Genomic DNA, 22,998 nt, shown 5'->3' with positions numbered 1-22,998 from the left:
CGCCATTATCGCGTACGGGGAGGAAGCGTGCCCTTTTGCTTCGGGAGATGGAGAGAATGAGGGAACACGACGACGTCGCGACGAAGGATTCACAAATGGACGCAAGATCGTGTTATCTTTAATCTTCGAGTTTTCTTTCGTTCGACTGTACACGGGCAAAGTCTCCTCCAAATATCTGTCCCGAATGTATGAAACTCGTGTTTCTAACTTTGCAACACGACGAAACGACCGAGAACATACCGAAGCGTACAGAAACGTCTGTTGTACTAGTTATTATTACGAAGAAACGGTATTTTGATCAGGATTAATAAGTCGATCGTCGTGCGCGATGGCGCAATCAGAAACGTGGGGGAGTAAATTTTGTTTGTTTCGTGGATATGTTTAAAATATCCTTCACGTTTGGTGAATATCGGAACCGAATTTTTTGTAATGTTTTTACAGGGGTAGGATGGTATTCGAAAGAGCTCTGTACAATAATTTGTGCGATTTTCGTATCGATCGAGTAACGTTCTCTGCGAAAAAAGAAATTTTTCTCGAATATTGCGAAAATCGAATTTGTCAAATGGAAAGTATCGACGAAGCTGACACGGTACCTTTCGACGGGCTAGGCGCAAACATTTTAGTTCATTGTACCGTTACTACACGCGTAACATCCCTGACTATAAGTGATCGTAAATTCTCACGGCGACGATTATTTATAGATGCTACGTGACACCATATTTGCGGCACGGTAAATCGTAAACGTGGACCGCGGTCATAAAATTTGTCACGGTTACACGGGATGAAATAACGCGTAATAAATTCAGCGGCAATAATGGACACCGATCTTATTAAACTGCAGTAACGAACCAAAATTCGCGCGCAACGAGTCGTCGTGTTGTTCGGCGAGTTCTCGTCGATCTCTCGACGGTTTAATTGGACGCTTGGAAAGGAAGATCCAGGAATAAAAAGAAAAAAAAAAAAAAAAAAAAAAAAAAATCCTCGGTAAAAAGTATTCGTTCGAATGCGTGTGTATTCTTGGGAGAAGGAAAAATCAATCTCGGGAGGAATTGCGAGTGGTATCGGGTCGAACGTTTCGCTCGGTTCTCGTGAAGCTAGCGAGTAAAAATTACTCGACATTGCCAATATTTTATCCACCGATGGTATTGTATTCTGAACTCGAGTCTGATCTTTCTTTCTTTCTGTGGCACACTCTCGTGAGTCATTGAACGCTTACAAGGAGGGCCTTTAGGTACAGATTGGGTATAATTTGTACAATAGTATACACATAGCGTGAAAAACATGTGTAATATTCGTGTTATTCGTTTGATTCGAGAATCGCGAGATGTATTTACAAAATGGACCAAAATACGCTGTACACCGAAAAGGGTGTAATTGTTCGAGTAAAAACGAATCGAAAACGTGGAATAAAGTTTCTTCGTATCGAGCTTCGTTTTCGAGAAAATCAATTCCAAAAACGTATTAGAATCGTCGTGTCTGACCATTACGTACTCTTTTTACTTCCGTTGATATTTATCTTGAGAATGATATAGTATTCTTTTTCCATCGATCTAGCAATATTCTAACTATAGAGGATGACTCCGAAAAACATGTCCATACTTCAAGTGGAGAATTAACGATCGAAGAAAATATTTAAAGTTTCACGAATAGTTTCGAATTCGTTTCGTCTCCTTTCTCGCAGATAGGATACCTTTTACTTAGTTTAGTGCGTAGACTCATTCCCTGAAGTATAGATATTTCAGAATCACCTTGTATACTCAGAGCTAGAAAGAAGACTGAGGAACGAGAGTCTGATTGTTCGCAGTAGCTTAGTTCCGCCTCTAAAGACGCACAGTTTCAGTCGTGGCGCGCTATTGGCTAAAGCGGTCGCATCTGTTGCTGCTTACTACTGTTGCGTGGTGGGGATGGGCGGAGCGAGCGATCCCCTTACCCCTGTACCATCCCACTCGCTTTCTTTCCAACTGTGAGTAGCAGATACTTGTCTCGGACGAGTCTCGTATAAATTCACTTCTAGTATAAATACTGTATTCTAGCAGCGAGCACGCACTATTTTTACTTTGCTCGGGCAAATTTAATTAGACGAGTGGGAACGCGCAACACACCTTGTTATCTTCTCGAATATTGCGCGACACTCGGTCGGTAAAACGCGGAATAAGAACAATACAAAGTCGCGTTTCGAAATCGTCGATTGGGGGAAAAATATTTTCACGGGTTTCCTTTAGCACGTGATCATGCGTAACAGAGGTGGATTTTTCTTTGCGGTTGAAATTCGTTTTTTCGTTACGGAAAATATCCCCTTAACGATCCCCCAACTATTGTAATTTCCGTTCCGGCATCAGTTTCCAGTATTTCACGGGGCAAAAGGGTTGCGCGTAGAACACAGGACGAAACCGATATTTACGTTGTGTAGAATAGGGCGGCCGTGTCCTCTGTCCCTCCCTTTTCTGTAATCGATATAAAACGATTAACGAAATTACCGAGCAGAGTCCGCGCGGATTAAACCCGAACGCGCAACCGGGTCTCTGGGTACGTAGGTTCCGTACGGCACCTACGTGTTCTCGTTTCGTTCCTTAATCTGCACGCGTGGCGTGCAAAGAAGTTCGAAAAAGCTCTTTGCCTTGAGCCGGCTCGGAGAAATTGCGCGTAGCCACAAAGAAGTCCCAAATTAATTACACCGTTCCTTCTAGTTGGCTAAATAAAAAGCTAAGTGAATTACATGGCCGGCGAGCTGACTTCGTTACGGCAGTTTTGTTATTTTGCTCTTTACTTTACCTTCTTCCGCGTAATTTCTTAACTTTCGCGTGAAATATGCGCGAACGTGCCATGAAAATATTTTTCCTTTAATTTTCCTTAACCCGCCGGTTACGTAGGCGTGCAAACACGATCGTGGATACGGGCGCGTGTACGTGTGCGCGTGTACACAGGGTGCTCGAGAAATACGGTTAAGGTGGATCGAATTTATCGGAAGATTTTGCATTAATAATATCGAGCGGTTCGTGTACGGGAATGGTCGGGAACGTGACCCGTGGAAACGTTACACGGGTACGTCTGTACGTAAGTGCCGTGAAATCGACGATTCGTCGACGAAAGTGTTCTTTTTCCGGAAACAATTGTACGGAGAACGAGGCGTTTTACGGTTTACGCGCGGTGATTCGCCTTTTTACCACGTTCACCGAACGCGCTGTATAAATTTGGTTGCACACGTTTCGGACACCGTGTACGTGCTCGGGGTCGAACGTGACGAGTTACCGTGGCTCATGACGATAATCGATGCATTCGACCTGTCTCGAACGAGTAACGTTACTCCGTCGGACTATTCCGGAACGTTATCGAGGACCGAACACGACCGACGACCTTGATTAATTACTTTTTGCATCAAGTTCGAACCTCGTGAATTTTCAAACGAACCGCACCGCCCTTTAACGAAACGCGATCGGGAACTCGTATCTTGATCCTTTTTTACGTTTCGAATTGATAGACACCGCGAAGAATGAACTATTGGGTAAAATATCAGTTGTTGGTAATCACGTGATTACTTTAGAGATGAGAATTCTCGTCACTCTACAGGGAGTGATCCTCGTCTCTGGTCAGCCGCGTGATCGAGTAGTCAATGTTGGGATGTTTTTGCGATGCAAAATATCTCCTACCTGTTCTGTCTCTGATACATTCGAATAGTCACTATGGAGACTAACTATGGAGACTACCGTAATATGTTTCGACCGATTTTTTTTCTTGTTTATCGTTTTCTGCTTAACTCTTCGAGGCACGGTTGTTGCACACGTAAGACGATGCAAAGCGAGTAAAATTAAACACTAGATCAATTGGATATTCAATTACGAGGTGAGATCAGCAATCTCACCGTGATACTTGGACTACTTTACTCTTTTACGGTGGTATTGAAAAATATTTCACCGTGTGCGCCAAGATATTCAAAAGGTAGATGTTGCTTTGTCTTCGCACGGGTTCCAATAAAAATTGCACCGTGTGCGTTTATCCAAAGACCACATCTCCAACGATAAATAATGGCGTTGGAGAGGTTTTGAAGCAATAATTGTAAATGAAGACGAACCGGCTAGGTAAATAACTACAACTGTAGTTTATCTACGGTAGAAGATTTTGGTGCGATCGTAATGTTAAAAAGTCGTACAATGTTATACGATCTCTTGCGCGATCGTGCTGTTGTATCCAGTTCTGATCTCGTTCGAATGGGTGACGAAGTCTCGTTCAGAGTGGAGTCACGATTTCAAAATTGTAAATTGGGCTAAAATTGGCCTCGACTTCGTCTTGTTCTTTTCCGAAGACGTTACCTTTGTCACCAAGGAAAGAACAAGTGAAGTCGCTAGTCTGGGAAAACTCGACGCTGTGGGTGTCCAGCGTCGATTTTGGGACTCATAAATTAAACTACGGTCCCGGTCGAGGGACAATATCGTACCTAAACACTAGCGGGATAATATCGTGTCTAAAATTATTTACATAGCGCCGCGATTCGACAACCATCTGGTCGTTTCCCAAGACTCGCTGACGTAATCCGCTGAGGACGAAGCACATGTCCTTTCGAATCTCTAACGCGCACGGTGAGACACTTTTTAACTCTTTTCATTCGAGAGGCGATCCTCGATCGCCACTTAATTCGGTGTACTTTCTCCAATTCGGAAAACCATCGTGGTTTGGTATTGAAATTAAAATTCAGTTACTCCTTTCTTGTAAGATGTAAACATACGTACATGAAATGTTGAAATGAAAATGTTTTAAATTAATTACACGATTTGAAGCATTTCATCGAGGTGCTAGTTTCTGGTAGCAGAAAAGCTTCGAGTGCAAAGGGTTAACCCGCTATACTCCAAAGAATCAAAGCAGCTTGTGTAAAAAGACTCCAATAATCGCTCGATATTTACCTGACCACCGACAATGCCCTGTCGAAGTCTGACCAGGTCGGTCTGACCAGGGTTAACCCGCTATACCCCAAAGAGTCAAAACAGCTTGTGTAAAAAGACTCCAATAATCGTTCGATATTTACCTGACCACCGACCATGCCCTGTCGAAGTCTGACCAGGTCGGTCTGACTCCACGCGCTCTTGCTCCAAGGTGCGACTTGTCGTAGATCCTTGTCGAAGTCGAACTCAGCCAGTTGATTGTGGACGAAGTTTCTAATGTTCCAGGGTAGGTCATTGTGCCCGTCGATCAAAGGTACCTCGGAAAGAACCTGTCGCACGGTCTCCAACCTTTCCCTCGGCGATGTTAAGTGTGCAGTCTCGCCATCGGCTGGTCGTGGCCCGACTTTGTCAACCCAGGTGCCAATTGACAGTATAATAACGCTTGCTATCCAGACACCACTCTGACCGCCACACTGAAACATTAGTCGTTCAGAATTAGTCGATAATCGATCGCTTTATCGTTTGAAGTGAAAACAAAGATAAATAAATGGACAGATTATTTTTTCAACTACGGTAGAACAGTATTTGAAGTAACAGAGATAGATACAAGGTGGTCTAAGTTCCAAGTTTAAACATTTAAGGATCTTCATGACAGCTATATCACGTAAATAATCGCATATTGGATTATTACCATGGCACTTTTACTTACTGGGTCCAAATCGTCTCGTTATCCTATTACCCTGATTATATATCAGTAAATTTTCACTAAAAAGTAAACTTGAAATCCTTGAATAAGAGTTAAAGGACACATCGTGCGTACATTCTATCACCCTCGAGGTTGAAGAATATCTACGAGATCAATTACAGTTAACTCCGATCGTCGAAAACACGTACTCGAACGTAGACTAGGCTAAAGTGCGTCCGAAAACGTGACCTAACAACCGTGGTTCATCGAAGCCTCGGTTACACAGAGATTACGTTACCGTCGAGCAGCTTGGCAACAACTTCCTTCGTTCAGAGATCCGGTTATCCGAAATCTTGGCCAGGCTGTGAACTTCGTCGAGTCGGTGGTACGGTGTAATGGCTGGTTAAGCGCGATGACGTCGTTGGGAACTGTTTCGTAACGACGCGTCCTCGTCGACGATGATTTTCAAAGGGCAACGTCGGGAGGAACGGGGCAGGGGAAAATAAGTCGCTTTCGTGTTATTACACTCGCAGAGAGAGAGAGAGAGAGAGGCACTCGAAAGGTGTTGGGGGAGGGTAGACCGATAATAATCCTTTTCGCGTTAATCCCAGGATGTCGTCCGTGTTCTCCTCCAGAAAGGAAGAGGGACCAGCACGGACTCTGGCAGCCAAAGCTTTGACGCTCTCGTCCGCAAATAATTTACTGTCTCGTCCTGTGAGTTGCAAATGTCGCCGGTACGACGACTGTCATCGCGGGAACGGGACAACGAGGGCGGGGGTACTGAATAGTTTACGATGGCTGTCAAAGGAGCGCAACGAATACCTTTCGAGGCACGGTTGTTCCGTCGAAGGCAGCCGCTCGGTTTTCAAAGCGCGTTGGAAAAGTCGGCGACGAAAACGGAATCGTTTTATTTCCGTTCTGATTATCTCCGCTTCTACGAGTCGCGTTCTACCGAAACGCAAGTCGTTTTATCTTCGACCTGATCCGACTCGACGCGATCGTTTCGTCAAATTGCAATTCGAGACAGAGAGAGAGAACTTTACTTTCTTTGGTACGGTATGAAATTAATATCGTAACCTCGAGATGACCTTGAACATGAAAATTCACGACGAAAGTATACTCGAAAATCGATATCGGAAGTGTCTCTTCGAAAGTTCAAATTGCCAATGGGCAATCTTTGATATGTTTTTATGTATTCTTAGATAGTTTTATTTAGACACTTACTATATTGGGTTGTTCGGAAAGTTATTTCGTTTTTTTTTGTTGGTGAAAATGAAACACGATTTTTTTAGAGTGTATGAAACATTTTATTAAATTGTATATTCTCCATTTTGGAGAACGAAGTGACTTTTCGAACAACCCAATACTTTGTACTTTGTTATATTGATCGTGTGCAAATCAAACTCGTTGGTAAACCGAGTGATAATTCATTGATAATTTTGTGTATTTTTGGTCAGTGACGTGTAGTCTTTCAACGAAGATTATTTCTACAAAAATCTATGAAATCGTTACTCGGCGATTGTATCTAATTTCCGTTGGATTTTCTACGTTTCGAAACGCAGCCTTGTTATCTCGTGGCGTCGATTGCGTTTTCATGCTCGCGTTCTTGCCCGTGGAGAACGAGATTACGTCGCCGCGTCGGTGGCAATTCGTCAGAACGACGGATCGTTTCCAGACGAGCGGATCGATCGGTGGACAGCTTGATTAAAAAAGGAGATCGGTTGTCGAACTCGTGCCACGCGAAAGACAAACTTCCCTCCTTCGAGGCGATCCTTCGAGGAAAATCCGTTCGAATCAAATCGACGAATTAAACGGCAATTTGGACGAGGATAGGAGGGCCTCACCGACCTACGTTTCACACGCGAACGTCCATTAACGGATTCTTTCATCGGGGTTTTCAACCGTTTTCCTCGAGCACAACGAACCTTCGGTCTTTCGAATTATCCGGAAAGGTAAACCTCGGAGAAACGTGGACTCGCAGCGTTGGAAATCTCCGATGTTTGAGAACGTACCACTTGAGAACAGTGAGCAAACAGAGATCGAGCCAGCTTCGAAGAAACATTTACGATTTTTTATACTGTACGCACGCTTCGAACAGGGGGAGTATATTTCGAGAAACATTTAGAATTTTTTATATACGAACCACTTGAACAGGGGGAATATTTTTCAAGAAATATTTAAAATTTCTTATATACAAATCTCTTGAACAGGGGGAATACTTTTCAAGAAACATTTAGAACTTTTTATATACAAATCTCTTGAACAAGGGTGACATTTTTCAAGGAAAAGTAACGAATACGATACACTGTGCAAAATCATTCTCAAGAATGTTGCGAAAAATTCGAGGATAGAATATTAAATTTATTTTTTTTGTATTTTTCTTAAAATATCGTAATTACAATCGCGAAAGTAAGCGTTGCGTACGAGATTCTCATCGGTGTAACTTTGTCGCGCAATTTCAATAACCTTCCAATAGCGAGGAAGTGCATAGAACGATAATACCAATGAACGTGCAATTTGACTCTGTGCGCAAAATATTTTCAAAGACCAAATGTCTCGTCGACGTAAACAAGTCCTCGAGAAAATACCGTGCAACGTTCTACTTTTCCGTTGGAGGGAAAGAAAATATTCAACGGTCGAAGAACAGCCGATATTGGACGAATTGAAACCGTTCGGATTTCGGAATGGAAAACGTTGATCGCGCGGGGTCGGTCGATTTGTACACAAGGTGAACCGACACGGTACAGTGCACGAAAAAACAAGAATCACCGAAGCGGCGAACAACGTCGTTCGGCTGTATCCACTGTCTGACTAAACGTCGATCCACGCTACTTGCCCGTTGAACTGCGCTAACATCGGTGCGTCTGATTCAACACGTGATTTTCTACTAACTCTCGAACGAAACCACGAGAACGGGGACTCCCGAAATTCCTGGATTCCAACGGGAATATCCGTGGCGGTAAAAATTTGATCTCGTTCTGTTTTCGAGGCTCGAGGGGACGTTCCAACAATTTCGAATCGATTCGAGACGATAGACCCGGAGTAACTATAATCTTTATTTGATCCGATTGGAAGTTTGACGAGGAAAAAGTGTCTTTGCGGAGAGAGAGATATTATAATTGGGGGAACGGTTCGTTTTCGAGGAGAACTCGACAAAGTGTTTCCCGAAAGAATGTTTCTTTGTAATTCGAGACGATAGATTCACTAGCAATAATATTTCCTCGATCAGATGGCAGATCAGACCGAGGAAAAGAGTCTTCGCGGAGGGAGATACCATAATTGGGGGGAAACGTTCGTTTTTGAGGAGAGTTCGACAAAGTGTTTCCCGAAAGAATGTTTCCTGGCAAGATCTCGAACCGTGGAGGACTTTAAATTACAATGAAGCTTCGTTGAACATTTTGAAGGAAAGGCTGCGACATCGTGATAACTGTTTCGGGATTCAATTTCTCTGTAAGTAGCTTACAGAGCGCCTTTCTTAAAGCGCATCGCTATCGAAAATCGATGAAATGTCATCGGAGTGTGACGTTCCATTGGCATTCTCCTCGACGATCAACGTAGAGAGTTTACTTTCGGTTGTGTATCGGTATCGCGACACGGGTATTTGGGTTCTCGAATCGTAGAGATTTTTGGATCATTGACGAGAATCCAGAAATATTAACGCGAAGGTTACCAACGCGAAATACTACGACGTTATTCTCGTATCGTATTGTTGATATCGGGGAATTTGGAAAAGGGAGTAACACTTACGAGTAAGTACTCGGTACTTGAGAAAGTATACGTTTCAAATGGTACGAGAATATTGTAATATGTGGAAGATTGCAACAGAGGGAAGATCCACGGAAGCTGATATAGATGACAGTTTTACGAGTTCAGAGCCGCCTAGATCGTGTTTCACAAGTTCAGGGTTGGCTACATCGTGTTTCACGAGTTTAGGACTGCCTACCTCCTGATTCACATGTTCAGAATTGCCTACCTCGTGTTTCAAGTGTTCAGAATTCCCTACCTCGTGTTTCGCGTGTTCAGAATTCCGTGCCTCGTGTTTCACATATTTAGAATCGCCTGCATCGTGTTTCACAAGTTCGGGGTTGCTTGCAACGTGTTTCAAAAGCGCAATGTCACCTACTCCATATTTCGCAAGTCCAGGGTCGCCTACGTCACATTTCACGAATCCAGAGTCACCTACATCGTGTTCTACGATTTCGCGATCGTTCCAAATTGTCAATGTCGTTCGTGTCGAGTTCGACGATTCCAGTGTTGTTTGCGTCGGGTTTCACGATCCAAGTCTCGCGCAGGTCGTCGTGTTCCACGACCCCGGGATCGTTTATATCGGGTTTCACGACCTTCTATATCATCTGTACCGTGTTTCACGACCTTCGATATCATCTGTACCGTGTTTCACGACCTTCGATATCATCTGTACCGTGTTTCACGAGCTTCGATATCATCTGTACCGTGTTTCACGATTCCTTCAAATTCCGTAAATCTAAGATCATCGTGAAATCGTGTTTCGCGCGTTCAGTGTCACTTCTATCGTACGTCACGTATCCAGGATCACCTGTACCGCGTTTCACGATCCCTCCGCGTCGCCTGTACCCGGTTCCACGACTCGGGCACGGTCTGGTGTCATCGTGTTCCACGATTTCACGATTTCGGGGAGGCGGGGGGATCGCCCGTATCGTCTCGCGCAAGTTCTATGTCGCCTGTATCGTGTTTCACGGACCCGTGGACCGGAAAGCGTTCGTCGAAGCTGCAAACTTCCCACGTCCGTCTGTACAAAATGCCGACGAAATTTCATCCGCGGGTCTCGTAGAACGAATTTCGTCCCCACCCCTCCCCACCTCGCCCCTCACGGAAACCCATTTACCCGTCTTTCGATCCGCAACGGCCGAAAAACCATATCGGACGCGGCCGAGCCAGTAAAAAATTGCCACGTTGGCTGTGCGCGAAACATAAATAGAATTTAATCAAAGTTCCCCCGTTGGGATCGGGGATTCCCCGAAATGAATTCCAGGCTCGTGCGAGGCTCTCGATCAACACCCGCCTCGTAAAAAAAAAATGCTCCAATATCGGGACGACGGCGACAAATCTCTCACGATCGAACGCGTTTCGAGCGCGGAGGAATCGATCGACCGATTAACGTTCAGGTGTTTTTCGTAAGATCCTGAACTAAGGTAAACCGCGCGAGACGTAGGCACTGATCGTACAAGTCGAACCGGTAAAGAAGAGGAATCGTCCACTCGAATCATTCGTGACTCGACAACTACACCCTTTCGCAGCCTCACTCACGGCCATGTTTGCTCGCGCACAATTACAAGAATTTTTCAAAACAATCTACAACGTGTCCCCCTTCCAATGAACCAAAAATGCGATTAATCCACAGAATAGTTGTTCTTGAATATTCTCTCGTAGCTTCTTTCACCGATATAAAGTTATACACCCCTTTAGCGAGTCCGAGGCGGGGAACGGGGAACGAGACTCGTTGAAAGCAGCAGCAAGGGGTCTCAAAGGGGAACGGGGGGCTCGACGATGAACGCTGTCGGCAGGGGTTGCCACGAACTGGCCGGCATCCAAACGTCTACCGTAATAAAAAATCGTATTAAAAGAATGTGCTCGAAGAAAGTCGCCGGCGGAGGCCACGAGAGCCGGTCTATCGATCTTCGTGGGGGTCGATCGATGCCCCGTACCGGAAGCACGTTACGACGGAACCGCAATGGGGCAGTTACAAACCGATCTAAGTCGCTAAAGACCATTTCTCTCCCCTGGCAATTTAGATTCCGATCGTTTCTTCAAGGTCCACTTATATCGTTACTTCGAATAAACGCCGGGATTTAACGCGTGCCTCCTCCTCTTCCTCCTCCCCCACCTGCCCACAACCTTTGAATTTATCACTACGCTGTTCGGGACAGCTCACTCCGAAATACGTGGGTGGGGGGTGGGGGGTGAGAACGACATCGCGCCACGGGAGCGCAGAGATATATATTTTCCCGCCCCGGGCTGAGGTAGGGGCTTGTATTTTTGTTTCACCCTCTAAGCGCGCTTTATGCCGACGTGTGCGCGCGACAGAACCGTCGCCTATGCTTGAAATTTTGATCAGTCGCGAATTTTACGCGTCCCGTTTTTACATATTTTGCCTTGTCGCGCGAGACGACCCCTCGATGGGACCATTTTGTCGTTCGTAGGGCCTGGAAACTATGTCATCCCGTAACGCAACACTGAAACGAATTATTACCGAGCCATCGCAACCGTAATTCGGCTGTAACTCGATACACCGAGTGTTTTAGAATCGAGGTGTTTCGTAAGTGTCTTTGTTGTTCATTCAAATTACATAATACGTGGTGTGGTAATTTTAGGACAGAGTAGGTTTAGGGAAACGTGGCTTTAAGGAAAGGTGGTTCTAAGGATCGTGAAGAGGTCGATGAAAGAGAAAGCGGGAGTCGACAAGAGAGTGCAAGAAAGTGAGTGGCGGGAGTGGGGGAAAAAGGGTCGTTTCTTTTTTGGAGGGAAAAGCAGTGTCGAGTCGAGAGTCGTGAAACGTTGTATAGAGTTGTACCATAGTCACGTTACTTGCTGTTATCTAGATATTGTGTAAGTATTAATTTATAATTAAGAAATTGATCAGTAAATATGTTTATTAAAATACACAAGGATTTCATGTATTCAGTATTATAATGACTTGTAAATAGGAAAATGTAAAATCAAAAATATAAAGAAATGTATAGTAATGCAACGTAGTATCGTGTGTCCTTCACGACTCTTGGCTTGGAACTGAAAAACCTAAAAGAAAATAGGCAAACCTTTGACCGTGGAATGGCAGTCTTTAAAAACTAACATCAGCCATTGGATAACGACGTCTGGCACGCTTGACATCATTGTTGGATTCGTTCCAACACTTTTATACACGGAGTCTTCGGTTTTCCGATTTTTGAGATCACGAACCTTCGAGAAATATTATTTTTCAGATTACGAGCCTCCGGGAAATATTTACTTTTGAAATTTGGTCAGCGATACATATTTTTTACCGGTTTTGTAACGCTCCATGGAACTGTTTTGTCGTTGAAAGATGTTCGAAATCATACGAATTCAATTTTATGTACGGGGTGTTCTCGGGTTTAAAATTCTCGAGATCGCGAGTATTCGAGTTTTTCGGAAAAATCATATTTTTAGAACTCTTCGGTCAGCGGTTTTTACGCACTGTATTACACCACCTGGAAACACCGAATCTTTTAAAATTAGCATTTTTATGAGCGGATACGGTGCCTCCCAAAAAGTATACTCAATTTTTTACGAGTTCCTCAAGATTTTACGAATTTAATTTTACCTACGCGAGGCTCCTCGGATTTATGATTCTTGAAATTACGAGTTGTCGAGATTCATCGAAAATTTATACTTTCAGAATTTTTTTGTTAGCGGTTTTGCATACTGTAATTCGCCACCTGGAAATACCAACTCTTTTAAAATTAGCATATTTTCCAAGTGGATTCAGTACTTCAAAAGTGTACTAAATTTTTCTACTTAATTTTATCTACACGGAGTCTTCGATTCTGAGATTTTCGAGATCTCGATTCTGCAGAGGATTAAATAATCTCATTAGCAAATACAGAGTTCGAAACTCGAACGCTTACGTTTCATTCGATTTTTCCCTAATATTTCTAGTTCACCAATGATGCACCACTGACTCGAAACTTTGCACATAAGAGTGCAAGCACGACTAACGTTTGACGACATTTCGTATTTTCCTCACAGGTTTCCGGAAAAATAGACGGTCGTGGGAGTTCCGACGAAAATTTTGTGGACTTTGTCTTCAAACTGTAAGCTGCCGAAAATGTTGAAAACGCTGGCGCAGACTTCACAGCGTTGCTTACAGTGAATTCTGAACTGCTGTAAATCCCGTGGTAAAAGGAGACGCTCGCAAACTGCCAGAATCTATTCCATATTCTTTCCTTTTCGTTTCGTTTCGTTATGGTTTCTTCACGAAAGATGATTTTAACGATAACTCGTTCTTTGTGTCGAGAAAGGTGCTTTTTTCTTTTAATATCGACAATTGTCTCCATTTACACAATGCTTGGAATTTCTTAGAAAAATGATTCCTTTCCGAGACTAGTGAAATGCATCGAAAATTTAAAATTCTACAAAAATATTGGCAAGTGTTAAAATATTAGTGTTTTTAGTAGTTCTAATCAATATGTACAATTCTCTAAAAGAAAAAATGGTTTTTTCTCAAAGTTAATCTGAAACGTGTATGAAGTAAGTGTTAATAAAATATTATACAAGGTTTTCCTTTGCACAGTGTATTTAATTTTGTAGAAAATTATGGTTCTTTTTTTAAAACGAATTTGAAACGTCGAAAGAGTCGGAAATATTAAAATTTCAGAATATAAATTTTACTTAAAGTTTCAAGATTCTTTGCCACCGCGGGGCACATTTTCGACCGAGGTCTCTTTTGCAAATTTATATTATCACCCATTCGTTACGAGGAAGCACGTATCTCCGTGTGTATATATTCTTGCGAAGCTACGTAGATTCTTCGAAATTTAAACGAGGGTTTAAATAAATTTGGTCGAAGAGCAGCGCACTTGGATTTTATTTTGTTCTAAATCTGTACTTTGGGCTCAGCTACAAAGTTTCACGACACCACACGGTTACAATATCGTGCAATTTCTTAAGCGATCCCGGGCATAGGTTTAAGGGAAAAGAGTAGATCGTTTTTAAGAGGATTTGCACGGTTTTATAGGAACACGTGTGGGCGTGTACTTGTGCAGGATTTTGCAAGAAGCTGGTACGCGAGACAACTTGGAAAAATTGCATTACAAAAACACAAGATTTTGAGGAGTATTTTTCCTTCCTTACATTGTTATTTCATTATTATTCGAAGAAGGTGTTTCTGATAACTAAAATTCATCCGTTTCGAATGTTTGCGAAAAGAAGAGAGCGCTCAAAATATTTGTTCGTAATGGTTTAAAGTCGTTCCAAACGTGTATCTTTTCACTTCGTCTACATTCCGGATTATAAGAATTAGAGACAATTCATTATTGTTCAGAAATTTTTGTTAAACGTTAATTCTCTTTTTCTCTCTTGGTTTCTACATATAAAAATAACTTTACTTTTGTATTTTTCGTATATATCTGTATCCTTCTGTATCTTTTCGTTTGAATCTATTTGCACAAACGACCTCTTAAGCTTGTAAATAAACCATTATTATCGAAATAGTTTTCCTAAAAATTAACGAGTGACAATTTACTTAAAATATCAACCGTTCCCGATACAATTCTACAATTCTCACAGATCAACACTGTACAATTTTTCGTTGAAATCACTCGTTAAACGACTCGGAGTTAGCCACGTGGAGGGTAGAAGCGTAGAATGCGAAGAATCCGATCTAAAAAAGGGGCAATTAATTTGCACGTCAACAACCCTCTCTTTTTTCCCCCAGTATTTCATCGGTTATTCGCGCAAGAAGCGATTGGCTTCCAGAAATTGAATCCGACTTTTTAACCCCTCCCTCTCACTCTCAACAGAGAGCGGTACATTTTCACTTTGACGCGGTTTCGCCGATAGTTTCGAGTAACTTGAGGGAACCGACGCCGAGTATCGAGTTTAAATATCGTTTATCCCGAGCTGGGAACGCTTAATCGGTGTTTTAATGGCGGTCAGGAAGGATCGAATTATCGCGTTGAAATTGCCAGCTCGCTGGAAATAACAACTTCGTCGTTCTACCGTTAGCGAGTCTCTTTCTCGAGCTTCCAGTCATTCGAGGGTGGATATCGGTCGTGTGTATCGGCAAAAGAGAGTTCACGGGTCACCGATCGCGTTTATGCAATATTCCGATCCTGTTCGCGCGACCTCCTATTGTTCTTTTAATAATTGATAAGGCAATTCCACGGATCGCGCGAAGTCTCGATTGAAATGTACGCGAGACACGAACGAAACAACGCGATCGAAACTTCCATTCGATTCGATGTTTCAAATTTGCACGTAATATTTCGGGGAACGATTCGATTATGCGGAGAGTACGATCGAGTCCAGACGATCGGACAAGAGGGTCGACTCTTCGTGCAACAACGAGTCAGTTACGGAGATGTCGAAAATATAGTATTAATATTCGAATATTTATCGCGTGTCGTGTCTTTGTAACAGCCTCGTGGACATTGACTGATCGATGGTAAGTAGAATAATGGATACGATGGAAGACTTGTGCTTAGTTTGTTTTATTTTTCGGGGGTATTTACCAAAGTGAGCTCCGCGAGGTGGAAAGTACAGGATGGTTACGGAAAGATCGAAGGGTTCGAAAGAGACATAACTTGTTCGTTTTCAATCTTTTTTATTTGATGGTAATTTGAAAATTTCGTTAACTATATTTTCGAATGGAATAATACAAAATTAAGAAAACGTGTGTTTGTAAGATTTATATTTTTTCTGTATCGTTCGGTCTTTCAGTGGCCATCTTGTATTTCCGTGGTTTGTAAAATTATTTCGTTACCGGTTACCATTAGCGAATATACAATATCGTTAGCCCGATGTCTTTCATAATTAGTACAAAAGTATATTTAAGTGCGAATATAATGTTTATAATACAGTTAAAAATCTCTTCGATTTCCCGACAGGATACGAAATTGTTTCTACTGCTTTTATTCTGCGGAAGAAGGAAAACCTTTTGTGCGATCGTATTGGGTCGAACATTGTAGATGGTCTTCGCAAAGTAGAATTGCTCGACACTTTCTACTTACTCGCAGTACCACATTTTTCGTGCGATACTACCATTACTATTGCAACCATTTTTAGACTGCTACTACCGTTACTATTATATATAGAAGTAAACAAATATAATAAATATATATCTCAGACATAAAAATCCAGGTTCAAGACTTCTATATATATATAAAGTATTGATATAATACTCTATAGATCCAAGTTCAAGATTTCTATGTATATAAAGTATTAATATAATACTCTATAGATCCAAGTTCAAGATTTCTATGTATATAAAGTATTAATATAATACTCTATAGATCCAAGTTCAAGATTTCTATGTATATAAAGTATTAATATAATACTCTATAGATCCAAGTTCAAGACTTCTATATACATAAAGTATTAATATAATACTCTATAGATCCAAGTTCAAGATTTCTATATATATAAAGAATTAATATAATACTCTGTAGGTAGAGTTTACAGTACACTAGTTTATAGTTTACGGTATATTTTACAACTGTAACCCACTAAACAGCGGTTCACATCCTGAAGAAATTCTGCGAATGGTATTCGCCGCGAGTTGGCACCATTCGTGCAATCTTCCTCCGTTGGTTCGATGTTTCTCAGCCGGCAAGAGTCGCGGAAAGCTCTTAAACTCCTTACGAACGACGAATTTTCCTCGTGAAAGTACGAAAATAGTTTTCTGCCAAATCCGGCTCGATTGGATCAAATGTATCTCTCACGACGTGATAAATGATACGTGTCACCCGTCAAATTAATCTTGCGCGACCCATGAATAACGAGGTGTGAAATTGTACGAAATGGTACCATAACTGGTTGTTACGATACCAGTTTGGTTTATCGAAACTTAACATAAATTACAATTCGGGTCGAACTTGCCAAGAGATTGACGAGATAAAAATCCAAGTTCAAAACTTCTATATATTTATATAAAGTATTACATATAATAATATATATAAAGTATAAATATTCTTATATATTCCCAACCAAAAGATGGTCTGGGAAAGGAAGACGTGAGAGGAAAAGGACGCAAAATATTGGAAAGAAAATTCCAATATGGAAACTTCCAAATTGGAACGATTCGAACGGCGTCTTCTGATTCGTATTATTTTTAATCGAAGAGAAAAAAGAGAAACATTTGGATGTTAAGAGATAATTTATACAATACTAGGAATTGAATTCTTCAAATTTATCGTACGATCTCGTCGTGTATTTACTGTAGGGCTATACTTTGATACACGAAATTACTTTACCTCAGCTACAATAATTATTGCTATCGTCGAATCTGAAATACTTCTACGTAATTCAAAGTGGTTTGAAATGCGTTCACACGCGGAGTGTTCACCGCGCGCGCAAAAAAAAGAAAAAATCTTCCACTCGCGATAATTCCGGCACTCGTTTGTTCGTCGAGTAACGTAAAGTTTGTCGCGTAACTCCGATTTTTCACAAAACACACACATAACCCATTCGATGGTCGTTTTAACCGCGGTTCGTTTGAAAAGAAACCGAAAGGGTCGTTCGCGTCGAAATGTAATTGTTGCACCTCCCTTTGCGGACATTGAGTACCATTCGCGAGAAGAAAAGAGAGAGAGAGACAGAGAGAGAGAGAGAGAGAGAGAGAGAGAGAGAGAGAGAGAGAGAGAGAGAGAGGAAAAGAAAGGGGAGAAAGAGGAGCTAAGTGCTTCGTTACGAAATGGCCTCGTAATGTTCGAAATTGCACGACTGCCGCGCGCGACCGTAAAAAATTCCTGAAAAGCAATCCTATTTTTAAGCGACTTCTCGTCTTCCTCGCGGCGCGGTCCCGTCGAACTTCAGGGAGCAAAAAAGAGTCATTTACCGCGGGAGCTCTTTTCTCCATTCCGTGGCGCCGGGTTTCGAAGTGCGAAGTACAATGGTTGCGGGTCCGCGGCTGAAAAATTTTCAACCACTACGGAGAGGTGAACCTCTATCTCTTCGGAGCACTTACCCGCTACGCGCAGCTCGCGACAACGAAGATTTTCAGTTATTTTCGCGTGCTCCCCAACGGTGACGATCATCGGGCGGACATCGTCGATTGTAACGATTGAAATACGTGAGTCGAACGACACCAACAGTCGAATACATCGATTTTGAAGTTTCGATCTTCGTCGTGGTTCGAAACGACACAATTGTCCACGGTGGAAGTATAAATTGATAGCGCGGCGGAGAATAGAACTTTATCTTCTTCGATGAAGAAAACCACGAAAAGAAAGTCAGATTTTTCTTTGGATAAATACGTACATATATACACGATACATCGGTATCACGGGTGATTCGTTCTCGTTAATTCGCTCCACGACATTCCACGAACGATCGATCTTCGGAATTTCTTATTGTCGGGGGAATAAAGAATAAATTCTTCGGCTCGGTACGAATTAGGCAAGATACGCGACAAAGCGTCGTAGACGCTGCGATATTACGCAAGCGGAAGTTACCTCGCACCTTTACGTGACACCTATTCGTCCGCGTTTCTCGTCCACTTCCTCTCTCGTCCTCTATATTTTCAAATTATCGAATCGCGTCCCGTCGACGAGTTCGTCGATAAAGTGGATGCAAGTAAGTGGAAATCTAAGGGTAAATGCTCGGGCATAAGGGAAGCGAATTGGAAATTCCAACCGGTCGCAATTCACGTTACGTGACTGGCTACAGTATTTCATGGAAATTTCTCCGGGGACGGAGGTATGGAGCGGGGCAGGTGAAGACGGGGTCAAACGGACGAAACGATGATTCGGTGTGTTCCCGAAACACGACGATTTATCGTGCACGCGCGAATTTTTCGGCCGTTATGCCCGCCGTGGAACGAAGATGTACCGTACCGGCTCCAGTCGCGAAAATAGAAACGACCGGTTACTACCGTCTTCGTAGGATAAAATCTAAGAACGAACGGTGAAACGTTTTCTCGCGAACGTAATTTAGCGGGGGGTTCGAAATCGATTTATTACGTCGTGTATAATTCGAGTGTCGAACGCAGTCGGTGGGTTTCGACATGGCCATGGAAAAATCGTGACACTTCGTCGCGTTTCGTTTTTCTATTATCGCGTACAGAGAGATCGGATTCGGATCGCGATGCAAATCGATCCGCGGAGCAACCGAACACCGAATTTGTCCGAGTACGTAACACCGCGGCGTTACGGAGACGGAAACGGTACTTTGGCGGTCCTAAAGGTGTCGAAGGTGGGTTAGGTCTGGGTTATACCTTATACAAGCCCTTAGAAAACAATTTTCGGATTCAACGACCCTAAATCTTACTCTATTTACTTGGCTACTACTCACATTCTATACAGACTACCGTATGTTAAGTAACTCTACGATGAATCCTGGGTTCTCGTAAATTAATAAAACAACCTTTGGTCCTAAAGGTTTCGAAGGTGGGAAAGGAGAAGGTAGAGCGTTTTTCATCCCGGGTCTGTTAGTGGACTCACCAGTAAAACAACCTAGCAGGCCCTACCTTATACGCCGGGACATTGGAAGATCGGTAAGGGACCTAATATCTTACTTTACTTACTTGACTACTACTCACTCTATACAGACTACCGTATATATTAAGTAACTCTACGATGAATCCTGGGTTCTCGTAAATTAATAAAACAACCTTTGGTCCTAAAGGTTTCGAAGGTGGGAAAGGAGAAGGTAGAGCGTTTTTCATCCCGGGTCTGTTAAGTATACTCACCAGTAAAACAACCTAGCAAGCCCTGCCTTATACGCCGGGACATTGGAAGATCGGTAAGGGACTGTATATATACCGATCGGAGCAGATACGAGAACTTGCGGGAAACGGTCGGTGGTTAGTTTCCCTCTGGTGGCGAACGTGAGTAGCGCCACCACAGTACGGAAAATACGGGGGGGATTTTAAAAACGACGCCCCGTAACAAATAACAAATAAAATCTGGCTTCGCCAGAATATTATCTTAATATTTGCTTTCGCGAATCGTGAGTTAAAGTGCACCGGTGAAACGACTTTAAAACTATAATATTTTTGTTTCGTGATCCGATACAGTCCCGTGACACGAGCGTCGACGCAACGCTGACACGGTATTGTCCGTTTTAATTGGTTTTAATTAGTTGGATATACGGTGCGATGCGGAAATATATGTCCGTGCTTCAGGTGGTGAATTTAGACACTAAGAGTAAAGAACGTGTGTTCTATATACCTTTGTTTCCTAGGGAGAGAATGTTCAAAGTGTAAAGAGGAAAAGGATTGAGTTTTTGAAATCGGATTACTGGAATATTCTCTTAAGGGACACTACAAACATTCTCTTCGATCGTACGTAACTCAAAAATTAAGGTACGTAGAAGATGCGTTTGTAGAATATTTTTTATTTATTCTAGTGTGTGGATTTAACCTCTGAAGTATGGACATGTATTTCTGAATCATTCTTTACAATTAGAATATAGTCACATCGATGGAGAACGAATACCATAACATCGCCAAGGCTCACGAGTATCAATAGTAGAAGTAGAAGTAGAAATAATCCGTAATGGTTGGACATACTGGCCAAGTCGTATTCGTTCTTTAAAATTGATATTCTCGAAAACGAAGACCGGTACGAAGAAATTTTATTCCACGTTTTCGATTCACTTTTACACGAACAATTACTCTCTTTTTGGTGCACCGTGTATTTTGGCCCACTCTGTAAATACATCTCGCGATCCTCGTATCGAATAAATAGCAGGGAAATTTTCATCCACGTGAAAGTATACGTCGGATATTAAAAAACACGCACCACCGTGGTTATTCGGCCGAATGTTTTTAATTTTCTCGAACAACGAACGATCAAAAATTTGGTTGATTTCGGGAAACAAATACTGTATTGCGATTTTAAATCTTTATTTTAGAATTTCGTACAGAGAACACAGCAAGCGATACGTGTTTTTTTAATTTTACACTCGAGCACTTTATGAACGAACGAAATATCATTTTTCGAATATTGTTTCGTAGAAGATCGACGCGACGATATTTTGCAATTGTTGCAAAATATCCACGGGAAAGAAACTTCGGTCTCTGGTGTATATGGTAGCGTTCGTACTTCTATTTATTCCTTTTTTGTTTATCGAGTTTCGTCTCGTTTCGTGGAATTCAATCCGCTATCTGCGCAATATATGTTTTGACACGGTTCTATTATAAATTTGTCAACCATTGTTATCAAATACTTCGTATTGCCTTATTTGTCGTACGAACGAAATCGAAGCTCCGTGTTTCAACTAAAAATATCTATATTTTCCTCCAGATTGGTATTAAATTCGTTCTCCTTTTCACATATTTTTTTGATGTCGTTATTTTACTTTATATTCCCGCGTTCGAATGGAGCACCGACGAAAATCGTTTCAAAATGTTACAATTTGAACGCGGCACGAGTTTTTTCGTTATTTTGAAACACAAACCATGCCGCCGTTGCAGTGTCAGTTTCATTTCATTTGTGAAATTTTTATAAAGTTGTACATTTTTTCTTACTTGTGCACTTAACACGAAGATTGAAATGACTTCCGCGTCATTCTTATAAATTTTTATTCAGATTGTCGTACGGTTTATTTACGATCGGGGGATCAAAGGGTTTCGAACTTTGAAAAATTGCGTTCTCGTGAAAAATACGCGTCGATAGAGAACGTGTTTACAAAGGGTACAATTACGTTTAAATAGTGGCGAGAATAAACAATCAGATCGATCAAGAACGCTGTGGTTATTATTAATCGCGATTATTCAGAAACGAGGTCGATGTATACTTTGTTCGCGCAACAATGTACGTTTCTTCGATTGAAAGTACACCTCGTTCTTTTATTCCCGCGGATACATTTTTCCTCTGGTCGTTCGATATCTTTATTTTGGAAAATAATACCGAAACAGTGGAAAAGCGGGAACAATGTGCCTCGACGATCGTAAGAACACCGTATGGAAATTATTTCGCGATAAAGAGACGAAAGCTCGATCCAAGTTCCCAGGGAGAGCTTCTGTATCGAAAGATCCGTGAAAAGAAGTGTCGGTCGGTGTTCATTTTTCTCGCTGTTCGTGTCAAGCGATCCAGGCTGAAAAACAGGGGGGAGGGGGAGGAAGGGAACAAATGGAAGGGCTTGCAGTGCAATCCGAAAAAAGTATCGGTCTTGTTGGGTCTCGTTTCGCGAGATAGCATCGTGAGAAACAGCGGTACGAACGAACAGAAGGAACAGCTTGCGACGCCATCCTCCATTTTTTCCCCTCCCCAACGTTTTCCGAGTTTCTTTATCTGGATCGAACACGGAAAGCACGGCTTTGATTTCTCCGTCTTCCGTACGATTTTTTCGACATTCTTTCGATTTGCTTCGAAATATCACCGATACTCCGATAAACTAAACTTTTATACATACTATACACCATTACAGAATATTTATGTTCTAAAGAGTTTAGTTTATCGGAGTATCGACGATAGAATATCTCTAATAGTAGCATATAATTTTTCTAAGAGTTTAACATATCGGAGTATTGTTAACATTTCCAAGCAATAGAATATTTATAATGGTATAGATATCATAGAGCCGGTATAGATATCATAGAGTATCGATAATAGAATATTTCTAATAGTGCGCTACTCACACTCGCCACCAGAGGGAAACTGACTACCATCCGTTTCCCGCAAGTTCCCGTACCTGCTCCGATCGATATATATACGGTCCCTTACCGATCTTCCAATGTCCCGGCGTATAAGGCAGGGCCTTCTAGGTTGCCTCCTTTTCTAC

General features: G+C 42.1%; 1 protein-coding gene across 2 annotated transcripts in view; it reads right to left on the bottom strand.

Annotated features, from left to right (window-relative positions):
- The window catches only part of LOC143148143 (dipeptidase 1), a 241,980-nt gene that overhangs the window by 11,247 nt on the left and 207,735 nt on the right, over nt 1-22,998 (bottom strand). For both annotated transcript variants that reach the window (XM_076314105.1, XM_076314104.1), the window contains exon 2: nt 5,018-5,347. In XM_076314105.1, the coding sequence (XP_076170220.1) occupies nt 5,018-5,347 (330 nt within the window). The remainder of the gene's footprint in view (nt 1-5,017; nt 5,348-22,998) is intronic.

The sequence above is a fragment of the Ptiloglossa arizonensis genome, chromosome 6 (genome assembly GCF_051014685.1).
Source record: "Ptiloglossa arizonensis isolate GNS036 chromosome 6, iyPtiAriz1_principal, whole genome shotgun sequence".
Lineage (NCBI taxonomy): Eukaryota > Metazoa > Arthropoda > Insecta > Hymenoptera > Colletidae > Ptiloglossa > Ptiloglossa arizonensis.
This window is presented reverse-complemented; position numbering and strand designations above follow the sequence as displayed.